Source organism: Odocoileus virginianus, chromosome 34 (assembly GCF_023699985.2).
Source record: "Odocoileus virginianus isolate 20LAN1187 ecotype Illinois chromosome 34, Ovbor_1.2, whole genome shotgun sequence".
NCBI lineage: Eukaryota > Metazoa > Chordata > Mammalia > Artiodactyla > Cervidae > Odocoileus > Odocoileus virginianus.
Genome location: NC_069707.1, coordinates 25752926 through 25771221, shown reverse-complemented (window position 1 = coordinate 25771221; position 18296 = coordinate 25752926). Strand labels below are relative to the sequence as shown.

Sequence of the window (18296 nt, the reverse complement as noted above, 5' to 3'; positions counted from 1 at the left end):
TGATGTTTCAGAAACAATCCGGAACAGTTGCTATGGCGACACTCTGGTTCCTCCTCCAAGCTTGTTCGAACAGCTTGCTGGGAATTGTAGTGCGTGGGAGATTACACTCACTGAGGAGGCGGGGCAGCTTCCGGAAAAGGTATATTTCCGGTTCTTGCCTTCACACCTACCGTCTTTATCCTCCCCGCTTCTGGGCCATTGAGCCCCAAATAAAAGCCCGTCTATGTGTCTTCCTTTCCGTGCTCGTCGAACTTACAGTTGAAGGCAGGCTAAAGGATGCAATGTGATGCCAGCGCCGTAGAAGTGAGCGCACAGGTGGCTCAGGAAGAGGCGGGGCGCCCGCCTAGGCACGGAGGCGCTGCCTCCTAAGTCACTTCCGTAAACAAAGAGCACTGTGGAGGCGCGAGGCCCGGGATGTGACCCCGGCTCGAGCTGCAGCGGTAGCATCGGCGCCTGCGGCGGTGGCTTCAGAGGCCCCGGGGTCTTTGCAGGGTGAAGAGAACCGCGATCCCCTTTCTCCTCAGGTATGACGTGGAAACAAAGGCACCTCCGCAGTGTCCCTGTAGGCCCCTCCCATCACTGTCTCTGGCCACTACTGGATTCTGGGCGGTGAAGGGTCTCCGTGACGGCTGATTGCGGAAGGGAAATGAGGTGAAGTCTAGAGAGACTCCTCGTGGTTTTTCTTAGAGGCTTGAGTTCCTAGCTCTTAAAAGACTACGAGTTGTGTTCTGTGAAGGTCTTTTCTGAAAGGGTCTTTGCTGCTTGGTATACAGGAGGAATTTCGGTGCTCTTGTAGTAGTGATGTTACCTTCCCAACACGGGTAATTTTCGAGCCCTTCCCCCTCAGAACATCTTAGTTTAGACCACTCTTGGTTTATTTGCGTTGCGTTACTTCCTAGTTTTCTTTTCTTTTTTTTTTTTTTCTTGTATCACCAACTGTATATAAGCATCATTAAATTTAAAAAACCAGTGTGTTTAAATGTAGCATAAATGTATAAGATCCTTGCCTCTGAAGAACTGATATCCCATCTTCTGTGTTCAGTTATTTTTTAAACATTTAACTTGTGTTGCATGCCGAACCAACCTCAGAAGTTCTGTTCTGTTTCTGAGAATGCTTCTTAAAGGAAGAACCGTTAACCAAGATTTAAGCAGTTTGTTCTCTGCGCTTACAGACTGGGCAATACAGCCTTTCCTTTACAGCCTTTGGTTCTTTGGCAGTTTAGCTCCAGTTATGATTGTCTAGAATCAGCGGAATAAACTGAGTTCATTGGTTTAATAACAGTGCTAGTAGCACACACACACAAAAGTTGTTTTGATTAAAATTCTCAAGTAATTACTTCAGGAGTGATATCAATGTATTTGAGTCTTTTTGAATGGTCATTGTTGTTTAGTTGCTAAGTTGTGTCAGAAGACTCTTTAAGACCCCATAGACCATAGCCCACCAGGCTCCTCTGTCCATGAGATTTTCCAAGCAAGAATACTGGAGTGGGTTGTCATTTCCTTCTCCACTGAATGGTCATAGAATGATTAAATTCAACACAGCATAGTCAAGACCTAATGCTCTTAAGGCTTTTTGCCATGCGATGAGACAAGTAACCATTTCTCATCTTATGATACATGAAACAATATAATTAGGAAGAGTTGAATTTATGCATAAGTAAAAAGGAAATGTAGAAGGATGTTTTTAGATAGGTGGCTATTAGGAAAATAAAGCTGGTTAATACATAAAGTTAAGGGAAAGTACTGGGTAAATTCCCTTGTGGCTCAGCTGGTAAAGAATCCGCCTGCAGTGCGGGAGACCTGGGTTCAATCCCTGGGTTGGGAAGATCCCTTGGAGAAGGAAAGGGAAAGGCTACCCACTCCACTATTCTGGCCTAGAGAATTACATGGGTCCATGGGGTCACAGAGAGTCAGACATGACTGAGCAACTTTCACTTTCATATATATTCTCTCTGGAAAAACCAACTGTAATTTCATAGTGTAACTTTTTAAATGAACATTCTTTGGCATTGCCTTTCTTGGAAGTATGTGAACCATGAACTTTCAGATGTTCAAGCTGGATTTAGAAAAGGCAGAGGACCCAAAGATCAAATTGCCAGCATTCGTTGGATCATTGAAAAAGCAAGAGAGTTCCAGAAAAACATCTACTTCTGCTTTACTGACTATGCCAAAGCCTTTAACTATGTGGATCACAACAAACTGTGGGAAATTCTTAAAGAGATGGGAATATCAGACGACCTGACCTTCCTCCTAAGAAATCTGTATGCAGGTCAAGAAGCAACAGTTAGAACCGGATGTGGAACAGCAGACTGGTTCCACATTAGGAAAGGAGTACATCAAGGCTGTATATTGTCACCCTGCTTTTTTAACTTACATGCAGAGTACATTATGTGAAATGCCAGGCTGGATGAAGTACAAGTTGGAATCAAGATTGCCAGGAGAAATATCAATAACCTCAGATATGCAGATGACACCACCCTTATGGCAGAAAGCAAAGAAAAACTAAAGAGCCTCTTGGTGAAAGTGAAACAGGAGAGTACAAAAGTTGGCTTAAAACTCAACATTCAAAAAACTAAGATCATGGTGTCTGGTCCCATCACTTCATGGCAAGTAGATGGAGAAACAATGAAAACAGTGAGAGACTGCAGCCATGAAATTAAAAGACGCTTGCTCCTTGGAAGAAAAACCATAATCAACCTAGACAGCATATTAAAAAGCAGACATTACTTTGCCAACAAAGGTCTGTCTAGTCAAAGCTATGGTTTTTCCAATAGTCATGAATGGATGTGAGAGTTGGACTATAAAGAAAGCTGAGTGCCAAAGAATTGATGCTTTTGAACTGTGGTGTTGGAGAAGACCCTTGAGAGTCCCTTGCACTGCAAGAAGATCAAACCAGTCAATCCTAAAGGAAATCAGTTCTGAATATTCACTGGAAGAACTGATGCTAAAACTGGAACTCCAATATCTTGGCCACCTGATGCGAAGGACTGACTCATTTGAAAAGACCCTGATGCTGGGGAAAATTGAAGGCAGGAGGAGAAGAGGATGACAGAGGATGAGATGGTTGGATGGCATTACTGACTCGATGGACATGAGTTTGAGCAAGCTCTGGGAGTTGTTGATGGACAGGGAAGCCTGGCGTGCTGCAGTCCATGGGGTCACAAAGAGTTGGACACAACTGAGCAACTGAACTTTTTTTATATTGGCAAAACTAAATGTATATAATAAAATTTCATGTTTCCTTGAAAATAGATAGAGAAAGTAAATTCAAAATAGTAATGGAACAAATTTAACTTTACAGAACAGTTTTTGGTCAAGAAACTAGAATCAGTATTATCTCTTGGGAGAAACTGAATTTCTATGTGGTAATTGAAATAAGGTTTCTGGTTGCTAGTTAAAATGCAGGTACCTATGTCAGTTATACATCTGTTTGAATCTAGTTCCTTTTTCAAAGAATACATTTTAGAAGGGAAACCTAAAGACCACCTAAGGCTTGAGGCAGGCTGAATGATTTGTTTGGTGTTTAGGTGTCATACCCCTTCTATAACGATACAGGTTTTTTGAGGGCAAGGACTTTGTGTTGCTCAGTACTGTCTCACTAATGCCCAACATAGTGTCTGACATGTGGAAGAGAGTAAATATTTGTAGGATGAATTAGTAAAATGATGAACAGAATTTTTTGTCTAACAGGCAGTTTTGGTTAGGGCTTCTGTGTATTTAGTAAATTAAGCTCAAGGATCCTTGTGCTAACTTTCTTTAATGACCTCTGAAACTCTTGATCATCTTTCAGCCCTCAAGTGGGTCTTTGAACCCCTTTCATTTTGGCATCTTCTAGCATATGTGTATAAATCTGCTATATTTCCTTAGGTCATAAGAAGCTGTCCTGGGTGCAATAAGGAACTTAAAACAATGGAGGAGCGCAAAGTGAAGAGGAGAAGTCCTAAGTCTTTTAGTGCCCACTCTACTCAGGTTGTTAATACCAAAAAAAATGCCATTCCAGTTAGTAAAAGCACGGGGTTTTCAAATCCTGCATCCCAGTCAACTTCACAGCGACCAAAGTTAAAAAGGTGAATTCTTTTCTTTTACATTATTATAGCAAAATGCTATTAAAGGAAATACTAAATCCACTCAATCTTAGAACATTTTTATCTTGGTTTGACTTTTGAGGCACATACTATATGTGATTTAGAAAAAATTTTATGAAGGTTACAGTGTACAGAGATTAGAAAATGCAGAATGAATGATTGATTGGCTTTAAGGCTCTTTGTCTCATATTAAAATATACAGAGCAAGAGAACTTGTAGACAAAGTTGATGAGCTAGCCAGAAAGGGAAAAGAGGTATGTGGTGGTTGTTTTTTAAACTGAATATTTGTGCTTTAGTAGTTTTTTTTAAATAATGTATTCATTGTTTTAATAGAAATGATTTGTATTTATTGTAAATATTTAAACACAGGAAAAATTCAAAGAACAGAAGAACACTAAAATTCTACCACCTGGAAGTAATCATTATTAACATTTGGTGAACATCATTTGTCTTAAGACTTGAAAGGAAACGGGGGACAAGTTTGAATGTGTTATGTATTACTGCTGCATATATGTATTTTGTAGTGCTAGATATTTGGAAAGCAAGATAATATCTTTAGAGAAAAAGCACTTCATAACCTCCATCCTTTAGATAATTATGATTAAATAAACTTCCAGTTGCAAGTTCATCATGAGAGTCAGTTAAGGAAGTAACACTGTGACACTTTGTAGCTGCTAGATTTAAGCAAAAGACAAGAGGGCTGTCTTGGTGATGATCTCATACTCTTTTTTTTTTTTTTTTTTTCCACACTCTCTTTGAGGAAGCCAAAGAGACATAGCCAGAGACACTTGGAAAAGAACATTCCAATAAGGACTAAATGAAAAACAACAGGAGTTATAAGGGCTTCTTTTAAGTACATTGTCCGACTGGAAAGGACTTTTCCTCCTGGAGGAGTTTAATTTAGAGTCAAATTTTGAATATGGTTATGGTTTGTGGAAAAAGAGGGCCAAGAGATTTGCAAGGAGATCACTCCTTTTTCCAGATTTTTGCATCAGTTTATTTGTAGCTCATTGTCATTATCTACCTGGTACTTTTATTCCTATACGCCATTCTAGAATGTAGGCTTCCTCAGGCCTGGGGCTTATGTGCCAGACAGTATTTAGAGTGGGACTTGGCACAAAGTGTAACTTCAGAGGGTACTTTTTAATTAAATTATTTTAAAATAAAGTGAGACAGCATGACATGACCAAAAAACCTGAAGTAGGAAGGGACAGACTTATATTTTCTTTTGTGAGAGGGTTGTTAAATGATGAACTGATGCAAAATACTTGTATAAAGCTTCCAGTTTGAAAGAACAACAATTTGCTACACCAAGACCTTATATTCTGTAGCAGTTTATCTCAGATTTTAATGTGAGTATGAATCTCCTGGGGATCATTTTAAAATGTAGTTTCTGAATCAGTTAGTCTGGGATGGGGCTTCAGATAAGCATTTCTAGTACGCTCACAGGTAATAGGGATGGTACAGCTCTTGGACAGCGCTAGAGTAGCACTCTAATATCATATATCATCTAATATATCTATATATATCTAATATCATCATTTGTAATATAAAATTACAAATCTTGCTTTGTGAAGAACTGTTACTGACCTACTCTCCACAGCCCATGTGTTCTACATTGATTTCAAGAGAATTAGTTTGTCTTGCCACATTCCCCCCACACCCACAGCCCACCCTATTCATCTGACCCAAATTTGTAGTGAGTAGAGTTGTGGGGAAGATGTCTTCACGCAACATTATGCAGAAACTAATTGAGTACGCAGTATATGTGTACTTCAGGATCTGTAGCATGTGTTGGGGTTATAAAAGTAATCCCTGTTCCCACTTAGTCTTTGAGCCTTCACTCACATACCACCTTTCACAAGTTTCCTTTGCTGTCCCTAGGCTGAATGAACTGTTCTTTCTCTTTGTTCCCATATCTCAATGTGTGTAGCACCATCACTCAAGTGTTTGGGAGCCTGGGATATGCTAGACATGTATAATAAGAATCATCTCTACTAAGGGTTCTGAAAGGGCCTTCCAGAGGAAATCACATTTAAAGGATGTGTGGGAAGTAGCCTGGCAAAGATGGCAGTGGGGGGCTGGGGAAAGATGCTAATGTAGGCAGAGGATTAGCTGAAAGCAGATGAGAGAACGGATTTCTAGGAAGCAAAAGAGATTCAGAATGTCTGGAGCATTGACAGAACAAGAGAGAATAGGATTCCTGAAAGTTATTGGACTACTGAAGGGTTTGAATTAAGTCAATTATATGATCTGATTTTACTTTTTAAAAACTGACTTGACTGCTCTGTGGGCAAGGAAGGGGGACTCAGACAATACACAGGCAGGGAGACCAGTTGGGAAGCTGTTGGAATCGTTCAGACAAAGAATAGTAGCAGTGGAGAAGGAGAGAACTAGAGAGCTTTATGGATATAATCTATAAGACTTCCTGCCTGCACATGGGAACCATAGGAAGCTGGAGGAGTCAAGGATGATAACAGATTTTAGCACTCCATCACATTATGATTGTGAATTTATGTCTGTCTTTCTCCGTAGACTGGGCACGCTTCAGTACACTAACTGATGTCCTTCACATGTTCATGTACTCAGCATCTGGCACCAAGTCAGCTACAGAGTGGGGGCCCCATAACCACTTACTGGACAACCTATAGTTCGGGGAACAACTGGGATAAAGTTTAGATGAGAAAGCAGAATGTTTCCTGAGAAATGAAATATGAAACATACACTAGTAAGAAGACTTACTAATTCTCCTTTCAGTTATTTATTTATTTATTGCATATCTAAAGAATTAGATACTGGAGGAAAAGAATTTCCCCTGGAGGAGGAAATGTCAACCCACTCCAGTATTCTTGCCTGGAGAATTCCAAGGACAGAAGAGCCTGGCGGGCTACAGTCCGTGGGTCGCAAAGAGTTGGACACGACTGAGCGGCTGAGCACGAAGATATATTACTCAGAATTTGTATATACCTTAATAGTTCTAGTTTACATTTGTTTGAGATTTTCACAGCCTGTTCTTCTGGTTTCTGCCTTGAAATGACTGGTTTTACTTAGTATTGTTTTTATCCTTATGTCTCATTTTTATGGAAATTCCATTTAACTCACTAATTTTGCTGAATCTAGAACAACCTGAAAAAAGAGAATTATCTCTTTTTAAAGATAATCATATGCAATTAATTTTTTTTATTGTATCCTTTTAACAGAGTGACGAAAGAAAAGGCCAAACCTCAGGGTGGAGAAGGCAAAGGTGCCCAGTCAACCCCAATCCAGCACTCCTTCCTCACCGATGTCTCTGATGTCCAAGAAATGGAAAGGGGTCTCCTCAGCCTTTTAAATGACTTCCACTCTGGAAAACTCCAAGCATTTGGTAATCCACAGTGTTTCTTTCCACTCTTTTTCTTCTCAAGATGTTGGCATCATATTTTCTGCATGTATTTGTCATTCCTTTTTAAAGTGTCAGTTTTTTTTTTTATTAAAAAGTCCAGAGGCATAAAATGCAATCATCCTAGATTGCATTTGTCATGGGCTTTTTAAACTTTCAGGAGAAAAGATTTTTTTAACAAGGGTTGATTAGTCGAAATGTTAAAGTAGGATTGCTGTTGATGGATTAGGTCTCTTGAAAGTGTAACAAACAACAGGGACATTCTTTGTCAATTAAAATATTTTAGATTTAGTTTTCAATTTAGAAACACTCGATTATTTTTTTTTGAAGCCTAAACTTGTTTATTGTTCATGAGTCCTGATTTTCAAGAATTTCATGGCTGAAGTTCTTATAAGACTCTTAATTTCACTCAGATTATTATAAAATGCTGAGTTACTTAATTCTAATGGCATTTGTCAACTAGGACATGAATAGATGGTGTTAACACTTCTATATATGATATTACTATTTAAAAAAATTTTTTTTAGCTAAAAGCATTCTTTTACTTAAAAAATTTTTTCCATATAATTTTTTAATGCCTGATCATGTTTTAGATTGTTGTTGTTTTCTTGATCAGGGATTTGATTTAAAATTTTACACAGAAAATATGCAGTCATTACAATGTAATTTACAAAAGAAAGAAAACTGATTTATTTTATGTACCTAGACTTTAGAAGTTTTTCCTCAAGACAGTTAGTTTAACCTATCCTAATCTTTATTAATGTTCTGGAATGTTCACCTAGGAAATGAATGTTCCATTGAACAGATGGAACATGTTCGGGGAATGCAGGAGAAATTAGCTCGCTTAAACTTGGAGCTCTATGGGGAGTTAGAGGAACTTCCCGAGGATAAGAGAAAAGCAGCCAGTGACTCTAATCTGGAGAGGCTTCTGTCTGATGTGAGTACTGTCCTCTTTTTTTAAGTTCTTTTTTTAGTCAAAATTTTTATTGTGATAAAATTCACCATTGTAATCATTTTAAAGTGTAAATTCAGTGATTTTTAGTATACTCACAAAGCTGTGCAGACATCACCACATCTAATTTCAGAACATTTTCATCACTCCAGAAAGAAAGCCTATACCTCTCCATTCTCCCCTCTCACCATCCCGTAGCAACCACCAATTTATCTTCTGTCTCTGTAGATTTGCCTACTCTGCACATTTCATATAAATGGAAATCATAAAATATGTGACTATATATGTCTAGATTCTTTCACTTAGTGTAACATATACTCTTTTTTAAAAGAAATTTATTCAAAGGAAATTATATTTACATCGAAGCATATTTTCTGAGATGCTGGCAAATCTAAAAGTAAAAATATTTGCTTCTATACATATATAAAGGATCTTAAGATATAAAAGATAGTATCTCAAAAGATCCTGGCATAATTAATACATTTTGTATTAATTACTCAGGCGGTAGTTGCATATACATTTGGTGTTTATTGTAATTTAGTCCATGGTCTCCATAGAACTGTATAACTTTAGGCAATTTAATGTTTTTGTAACTCAGATTTTTCTCTCTGTAAAATAGGGATGGTTAATTCTACCTGCTACTAAAAGCTGAGTATCATGTGAAATCTTTTTGTAATCCATAAAGTTTTTAAAGGTTTTGATCATTAAAATGGCAACTTTTTTCTTTTAAAAACTATCAGAGATGATTATAGTTAAGAATGGTTTTAAGAATACTTATAAAGCTTCTTTTTTATCATATGGTTTTAACTCTTTTCTCATATTCTTATTTCATAAATACTAAAGCTACTTTATTATTAAGTGACTTTCTCAGTCTAAAATGTTTTAGAAAGTTCTTTAATCTTTTGCTTTTTTATTTAAAGAAAGTTTAAATGAGAAATAATTTCTTTAATATCTGATTAACAAGTATCTACTTACAATATTTATGTTATAAAAATGAAAATTAAATTTGTTGCTTTGTGTTTACAGCTAGAAGAATTGAATTCTTCCATGTATCCTTTGCTTAGTATGAGCAGTGAAAAGTTTACAGATTGTAATTTTTGGTGAATAGTACTAATCAAGTGAAGAAACCTACTATTATTTACTGGGGCCATCTCTTTTTCCTTTTGGTTTCTAAATGGAATTTCCTAATTGTTTTGTATGCTTAAAATTTGTTTTTCTATCATTTGTGCTTTGCTTTGTATTATTTTTGGAATTTTAAAACAAAATTTTAAATATTTCAAAGAATAAGAATTAAGAAATAAGATATAAGAATTAAGAATATAAGAATTAAGAAATCAAAATAATTAAGAATTAGCCTAGTTGCCATATACATTATTTTGAATCTTAGATTCTTAAGGTAAATGAAAGTGGGATAGCAGACATAATAGACTGCACTAAATTTAATGTTAGAATTAAATGCATTAGAAAAGGTGTATTATGAGGTTAACTTAAAGGAAATCACCCAGGCACATGTAAAATATTCATGTTTTGACATTCCAATTTAGAGCAGTTATTTCAAGAACTTTTTAAAATGTCAATTTGAATGTAGTGATAGGCACAATATGAGGTATGTAAGAATAAAAAAAAATGATCCCGTCTATATGAAATAATTTTAGAAGTAAGGCATCTCTTTGAACCAAATAATGAGATACTGGTAAGGATACTGGTTATAGAGTGAAGAGATTTGATTTTCAAAATTTGGTTCCACATTTTGCTAATGTAAATTCTGGTAGATTGTTTAACATTTTAGAGTGTCCTCTGTAATTTGAGGTAATTGCTACATGTAATGATGTGTATATGAAAATTTCCAAACTATATGTTAAATAGACTATATATTTTAAAAGTATTTTGCTATTATTGCTATAAAATGTTCTATTTCTAATTGTTAAATTGTACAATAACAACAATGAAGAAATAGGAAGATATATATAAATCCAGTAGTAGTAACTAATATCTAATCTTTATTGAATACCTATTATTCTCCAAGTATTATATAAAGCATTTTACATGCATTATCTCATTTGATCCTACCTTGAAAGTAAGTGGTTCTACCCTTCATTTTACAGATGAAGAAAATACTGTTTTAAGAAGCCACATAAACTGTAGGGAGATATGGATGTGAGATATCATTGTCAAGACAGACTTTAATACAGGGGTAAGATATGAGTTAATTAGGAGGTTTTTCACTAGGGGTAGTTCCTAGTTCTTTTTTTATATTCTTTTTATAAAAATATATTTTTTTTTTCTTTTTTTTTTTCCCCACTCCTCCTCCTCCCCCCTCCGCACTCCCTCCCACGGCGGTTTGATGCGTGCAGCTTCTTGACGCCCTGTCTCTTTTTATAAAAATATTTTTATCTATTTACTTACTTGGCTGCACTGGGTCTTAGTTGCAACATGTGGGATCTAGTTTCCTGACCAGGGATTGAACCCAGGTCCCTGCATTGGAAGTGTGGGGTTTTAGCCACTGGACCACCAGGGAAGTCCCTTTTATATTTGTTTTAAGCTTCATAGTCTATGCTTTATATTCTTTCTTATATGCTTATGACACATAATTGCTATCCTCTTATCTAGTTTTTCTTAAATATTTAGACTTACTTGTCTCACCAACTTCCTCAGTTCAACCCCCACATTTAAACAAGGCATGGTGGTAGAGTACAAGAACATGGGCTTTGGATTGCTTGGTTTCAAATCTTGGTAAGCAACTGTAACCTTGAGCAAAGCCTGGCAACCTTAGTTTCCTCATCATTAATAAATGTTCTCTCTGTAATCACACCTTCCCCTCCTAGTTTTCCTCTCTATAATCAGTTGTTGTTTTTGTTCAGTCACTAAGTCATGTCAGACTCTTTGTGATCCCATGGACTGCAGCATGCCAGGCTTCCCTGTCCTTCACTATCTCTCAGAGTTTGCTCAAACTCATGTCCATTGAGTCAGTGATGCCATCCAACCTTCTTATCCTCTGTTGTCCCCTTCTCCTCCTGTCTTCAATCTTTCCCAGCATCAGGGTCTTTTTAATGAATTGGCTCTTCACATCAGGTGGCCGAAGTATTGGAGTTTCAGCTTCAGCATCAGTCCTTCCAATGAATATTCAGGACTGATTTCATTTAGGATTGACTGGTTTGATCTCCTTGCTGTCCAAGGAACTTTCAAGAGTCTTCTCCAGTACCACAATTCAAAAGCATGAATTCTTCAGTGCTCATCCTTCTTTATGGTCCAACTCTCACATCTGTACATGGCTGCTAGGAAAACCATAGCTTTGACTATACGGACCTTGGTAGGCAAGATGACAGCTCTGCTTTTTACTATACTGTCTAAGTTTGTCGTAGCTTTCCTTCCAAGGAACAAGTGTCTTAATTTCATGGCTGAAGTCACTGTCCTCAGTGATTTTGCAGCCCAAGAAGGTAAAATCTATTACTCTTTCCACTTTTTTCCCATCTATTTTCCATGAAGTGAAGGGACCAGATGCCATAATCTTAGTTTTTTGGATGTTGAGTTTCAAGCCAGCTTTTTCACTCTCCTCTTTCACACTCATCAAGAGGCTCTTTAGTTCCTCTTTGCTTTCTGCCATTGGAGTGGTATCATCTACATATCTGAGGTTGTTGATATTTCTCCCAGCAGTTTTGATTGCAGCTTGTGATTCATGCAGCCTGGTATTTCACATGATGTACTCTGCTTATAAGTTAAATAAGCAGATCGTCTTGGACATCTGAGTGCCTTCCTGAGTACTTACACTTGGACATTTGGGTAACCCTGAGTCCAACTCATGAATGACAAAACCAAAGAGAGACAACTACAGATAAAGACTCCAAAGCAGTGGGTCTCATTGGCAGAATGCATGCTACTTCTACCTTAAAGTGACTGGTCACCCCTTAGGCCCAGCTGAATGGGGGAGGCAGATGTTGGTTAGTCTTAAGTAAGGGTCACCTATTAGAGATGGTTCTCAAAGTGAGGTGTGAAATGATGTTTCATTGTTAACAACTTTTAGGAGAACCAGAATGAGGTGCATTTAACTATTTGGGGGCATTAAATAGGGGAAGGTGGGTGCAATGCAGTGTTCTTTTTATCCTTTATATTATGTTCCAGTTGTTAAGCTGAATTTAGGACACATTTGAAAAAAAAGTATTGGGATTTGAACATCACATAGAAAAACTGGTTTCTAATCTACAGGGTATTGGACTTTGGAAAAGAGAGAAGGAGAGTGAAGAAAATCATTTTTATGTATTTCTTCCCCTCCATATATATTATGAAAAAAATAATTAAAATATCTTACCAAAGATTTTAGGTAATTGAAATATATCCCTGGATATCTGTGAGCAGTGTTTTCTGGAATCTACGTACAGAAGAAAGAGCAGTTTATTATCTGCTGAGCAATAGATAGGATTGAATAATTTTTATTAGTTATTTAGAGAGCCTAAGAAAAGGCTACAGTCCCTGACAGAACAAGTAGAAAAGTCTCTGCCTGCTAAGATGATGATAAGTGGTCAAACATAGCCCTGTCATCAGCACCCCTAGTTTTTTAATGTTCAAGATTATTTAAAAATCCTTTCTATGACTATAGCAGATATTGCTAATCAGTCATGGCACTGTCTGCCATTTAACTGGACAGGGACATGAAATTACTTGCTATCTCTTAATTACAGTTAGTTGCCAGGCATTACAGTTCTGTTTTATATTCTTTCATTCTCTACCCTCATCACCTGATTCTATAATATTTCAAATTTCTGTTCTCTAGAAACTCTAGAGTTGCACTGTTCAATATGAGAACCACTAGCCAGGTTATCTACTGAGCACATGAATTGTGTCCAATATGGATTGAAATATGCTATAAGTATAATGTGCACACCTAATTTCAAAGATTTAGACTGAGAAGAAGAATGCAAAGTATCTTAATGTTTTTATAAAGATTACTTGTGAAATAATTTCCTAATTACTAATATAAATAATTATACTTTAAAAACTATATCTGTTGCTTTCATTATATTTCTGTTGGACAGTACTGCTATAGACTTTAGACATTGCCACTAAAAGTTATTCTTCCTAAAACATCACTTTTATCTTGCCATTCCTGTTTCTTACCAAGTTTTTCACTGTCAGACTTTTTAAAGGCTCTCAATAATTTGATCACAACATATTCATCCTGTTATGTTTTTCATTATTTTTCATTCCCATCAAGTTAGTTCTCTGGATGCTCAAATTCATGCTCACCTTAATGCCTTTGTTCAGGTTGTACTTTCTACATAGAGTTACTCTGGCCTCCCCTTTCTCCTTATCAAATAACACTCAAGCTGACCACATTCATAAAGCATTTTGTTTGTACCTCAGACTAGCATCCTGCCTTATTTCATCTTATATGTGTTAATTTCAACCTTCCAGGCGACTGAGAATATCTTTCACAGCAGAGCTCACGTCTGTACATTCTTTGCGAACATCTGCTACACGTGTATTGCTAGCATTTAGTTATCCACAGGATATCCAGATCATTGTTTGAACTTGAAAACCAGGGTCTTGAAAACCAGGTGGTAAGTGGATCATACAGGTGAAAGAGGAAAATGAAAGGCAGTGATTAGAAGGATAGGGAATAAATTTTGCAGGAATTCTATCCTATTTGCAGTCTTCCTGAAGAATAGGTCGGAAGATTATAGAAAAGATTTTAGAACTATGATGATTTTCTTCTATTTTATTCTTTTGGACTTTCAAAAAGAATTATCTTCCCAAGGATCATAAAGTGGTATTGTCTTTTCAAGTGAATTTTGTTAATCCAGTTAAGTTTTCATATTTACCATGGAGATGATTCTTGCTGCATTAAAGTCATTTTGTGCTCTCTTAGAACCAGGAACATAGTCTTGAATCAGTGACTTTTTTTAAAGTCTTCAAATTCTAGACATAGTAAAATACTTCACTATATTTAAAGACTATCTTACCACATCCAAGTTCCTCAATAACAGCATAGGCACTTTCTGTTTAAACATATTTCTTTTTCTAATATCTCTGTCTCTTAGCTCTTGAATGTAATTTCCAGAAATGTAAAAGAAGTACTCATTAGAGAATGAAAATGTTCTTAACTGATGAATTCAGACAAAAACTCCATTTGGCAGATGCACAAGATGTTCCAAATACTTCCACCAGCTAAAATGAAATTCAGTTGCTTTCTCGTGGTTTGAAGAAAAGCAGCACTCTTTACTTTTCCAGCTGAATTCAGTAGCAGAATCATCTTTCACAATAAGGAATTAAAGTAATTAAAGTGCAAATACAGTGATTGCTTTCACATGCTGCTTTTAGTAAACTTGACTTGCCATAATTCACCTAACTGGAGGTCTAGGTCTTGTTGAAGGCTTAATCAGGAAATGTGATACAGAGCTTTTGCTGCTATGCTTAATATTGTTGCCTTATGGGTTTATACTTGAAATGCACTGTGCTAAATGTTGTTGATGGGGCTGAAGGATTTATCCTTCCTGAGCTCATCAAACTTATTCCACTGTTAATAAGTTGATGATGCACAGGCTTTTTGTGGCAGCCCAGCTTCAGTTTACATTAGACAATCGGTACACACACCTGGTGTGTTTTCCAGTGGCCAGTGACAACAAAATGTTGAACGAATATTTGTGAAATTTGCTATTTTTAATAAAGTGATTGTTTTAAATTAAAAACAGTCTCTCTGTTTTAGATCAACTTACAGTCTTCAGTCTGAGAATACAAGGGCTGGCTCAATCCTCCAAGGGTAAACTGTATTTAGAAAGTTGAGGTTCGGTACCTTTCTTGCAAACCTTGCACCTTGTGCACATTTAAATATTGATATAATGAAAAACAGCATGGGCTTTGATCTTACTTAGACCTTGGTTTGAATCTCCATTCTGCCCCTTAGCTTTAGGTTCATGTGTGTTTACTCAGTTCCTGTTTTTTTTTTTTTTTTTTTAATCTAGAAAAATGGGGTTAATAACCAGCTTGTAATGGTTGTAATGAGGAAGTAAAACGAGGGAGGAGCCAAGATGGCGGAGGAATAGGACGGGGAGACCACTTTCTCCCCTACAAATTCATCCAAAGAACATTTGAACGCTGAGCAAATTTCACAAAACAACTTCTGATCGCTAGCAGAGGACATCAGGCGCCCAGAAAAGCAGCCCATTGTCTTCGAAGGGAGGTAGGACAAAATATAAAAGATAAAAAGGGAGACAAAAGAGCTACGGACGGACACCCGTCCAGGGAAGGGAGTCTTAATAGAGGAAGTTTCCAATCACCAGGAAACCCTCGCACTGGCGGGACTGGGGGAAGTTTTTGGCAGTCTAACTGGGAGGAAAAATTAAACAAGGCCCACAGATTATGTGCCTAAAAGCAACTCCCAGCAGAAAAGTACCCCAGACGCCTGCACCCGCCAGCAACAAGCGGGGACGGAACGGAGAGGAGTGGGCGGCATTGCTTAGGGTAAGGACCTGCCCGAAGACCCTGAGAGCAATCGGAGGGAGCTTTTTTAAACTGTGGGATAGCAAGGGACAAAATTAACCGGCCGGAACACACTGCCGGCGGTTCGCAAAACAAAGGGACTGAGAAACTCCAGAGAAGAGCCGGCCCATCCCCGCTGGAGGTAGGAGGCAGGGGGGAGAGGAAAAGGGCAAACTCAGCCCTTGAGAAGCCACCTCCTCCCACACTGCAAACAGGCCCCTGGTTCCTATCTAAAGACTTCCTGAGACCCGACTGGCGGCGCGCGCTGGGGCCGCGGAGGGAAAAATCGCGCCGTACCCAGGGAAATTGCGCCCAAGCCTCTGGCTGCCTGGGCCGCTCGACGCGGAGGGAAAAGGCGCGCTGCACCCGGGGAGTGTACGCCCAAGCCCCTGGCTGCCTGAACCGCTCAGGCCGGGAAAGGCACAAAACGCAGGCGCAACCGAATCCGCGCTTTTGTGGAGTACCCGAAAACTGGAACCGCACTCAACGCAGGGCCCGCACCATATAGAGCAGCCGGGAGCCTGAGCAGTGTAGATGGGGAAAGCACTGACACCCGTGAGCGGGGCAAACCCAGTGTGGCTGGAACACGGTGAGTGCTATCCACACAGAGCGGTATCTGTCTGCAGCGCCCCGCCCTCCCCATAGCAGGACTGAACTGAACTAGCGAACCTAAATAAGAGATCACCTCTGTCCGCCTGTGTTAGGGCAGAAATTAGACACCGAAGAGATGGCAAACAGAAGCCAAATAAACAAAGGGAACCACTTCAGAAAGGACCAGTGCAATAGATTAAAATCCCTGAAGGTAACACCAACTACACCGGAAGGGGCCTATAGATATCGAGAAGTGTAAGCTGGAAAGAGGAGCTATCTGAAATTGAACTGAACCTGCACTGACTGCAACAACTCCAGAGAAATTCCTAGATATGTATGCATATATTTTTTTTAATTAAAAAAAATTTTTTTTCTTTCCTTTTTCTTAAATTATTTTTTATTTTTTTCCGTTTTATTTTCTTTTAAAATTCCCTATTATTCCCACATTACTCCTCAACTTTCATTTTCATATATTTTTATGATTTTTTTAATTAGAAAAAAAATTTTTTTTTCTTGTTTTTCTCTCCTATTTCCTTTTAAAGTCCTCTAATACTCCTCTATTATTCCTTAATTTTCATTTTCATTTCACTATAGCCTTGCCAAAAAAAAAAAAAGAGAGAAACCCTATTTTTAAACCAAACTTCATATACATTTCTAAATTTTTTTGCATGTTTTTGTTTTTGTTTTTAAATATTGTATTTCAAAGAGTCTAACCTCTGCACTAGATTTTTAATCTTTGTTTTTCAGAATGTGATATAAATTTTAGACATTTAAGAATCCAATATTCAGTTCCCATTTCTATTCAGGAGTGTGGTGATTACTCTCCCACTTTTGACCCTCTGTTTTCTACCTCAGAACACCTCTATTTCCTCCTTTCCCCTTCTCTTCCCAATCCAATTCTGTGAATCTTTGTGGGTGTCTGGGCTACGGAGAACACTTTGGGAACAGATAACTGCGTAGATCTGTCTCTCTCCTCTTGAGTCCCCTTTTTCTCCTCCTGCTCACCTCTATCTCCTTCCTCCCTCTCCTATTCTTCATGTAACTCTGTGAACCTCTCTGGTTCACCATTAATCTTTTCACTATTAACCTAGAAGTTTTATTATCAGTGCTGTGTAGTTGGAGAAGTCTTGAGACTATTGGAAGAATAAAACTGAAATCCAGAGGCAGGAGACTTAAGCCCAAAACCTGACAAAACCAGAAAACTCCTGACTACGCGGAACATTAAGGAATAAGAGACCATCCAAAAGCCTCCATACCTACACCAAAACCAACCACCACCCAAGAGCCAATAAGCTCCAGTACAAGACATACCATGCAAATTCTTTAGCAACGCAGGAACATAGACCTGAGTGTCAACATACAGGCTGTCCAAAGTCACACCTAACACATAGACCCATCGCAAAAGTCATTACTGGACACTCCATTGCACTCCAGAGAGAAGAAATCCAATTCCACGCGCCAGAACGCTGACACAAGCTTCCCTAACCAGGAAACCTTGACAAACCAATTGTCCAACCCCACCCACTGGGTGAAAGCTCCACAATAAAAAGGAACCACAGACCACAAGAATACAGAAAGCTCACTCCAGACACAGCAATCTAAACAAGATGAAAAGGCAGAGAAATACCCAACAGGTAAAGGAACATGAAAAAAGCCCACCAAGTCAAACAAAAGAGGAGGACAATAGGGAATCTACCTGAAAAAGAATTTAGAATAATGATAATAAAAATGATCCAAAATCTTGAAAACAAAATGGAGTTACAAATAAATAGCCTGGAGACAAAGATTGAGAAGATGCAAGAAATGTTTAACAAGG

At 38.0% G+C, this 18296-nt stretch overlaps 1 protein-coding gene and 1 long non-coding RNA gene across 4 annotated transcripts in view; one reads left to right on the top strand and one right to left on the bottom strand.

Moving 5' to 3' along the window:
* The window catches only part of LOC110137320 (uncharacterized), a 95765-nt gene that overhangs the window by 9618 nt on the left and 67851 nt on the right, over positions 1–18296 (bottom strand). Inside the window, exon 3 of one of the 2 annotated variants that reach the window (XR_011485601.1) lies at positions 8395–12782. The exons of the other annotated variant lie outside the window; for it this stretch is intronic. This is a non-coding gene — a long non-coding RNA (uncharacterized lncRNA). Of the gene's footprint in view, positions 1–8394; positions 12783–18296 lie in introns of those variants that run through there. 2 annotated transcript variants of the gene reach the window in all.
* On the top strand, positions 368–15099 carry CCDC28A (coiled-coil domain containing 28A). 2 transcript variants are annotated; one of them, XM_020893570.2, is made up of 6 exons: positions 368–524; positions 3868–4067; positions 7286–7449; positions 8247–8401; positions 9443–9465; positions 14528–15099. In XM_020893570.2, exons 2-6 carry the CDS (start codon positions 3910–3912, stop codon positions 14580–14582), a joined length of 555 nt encoding a protein of 184 aa, XP_020749229.1. In that variant the 5' UTR covers positions 368–524; positions 3868–3909; the 3' UTR covers positions 14583–15099. The 2 variants fall into 2 exon arrangements, with proteins under 2 accessions (XP_020749229.1, XP_020749236.1); XM_020893577.2 differs by lacking the exon at positions 368–524 and adding an exon at positions 579–651.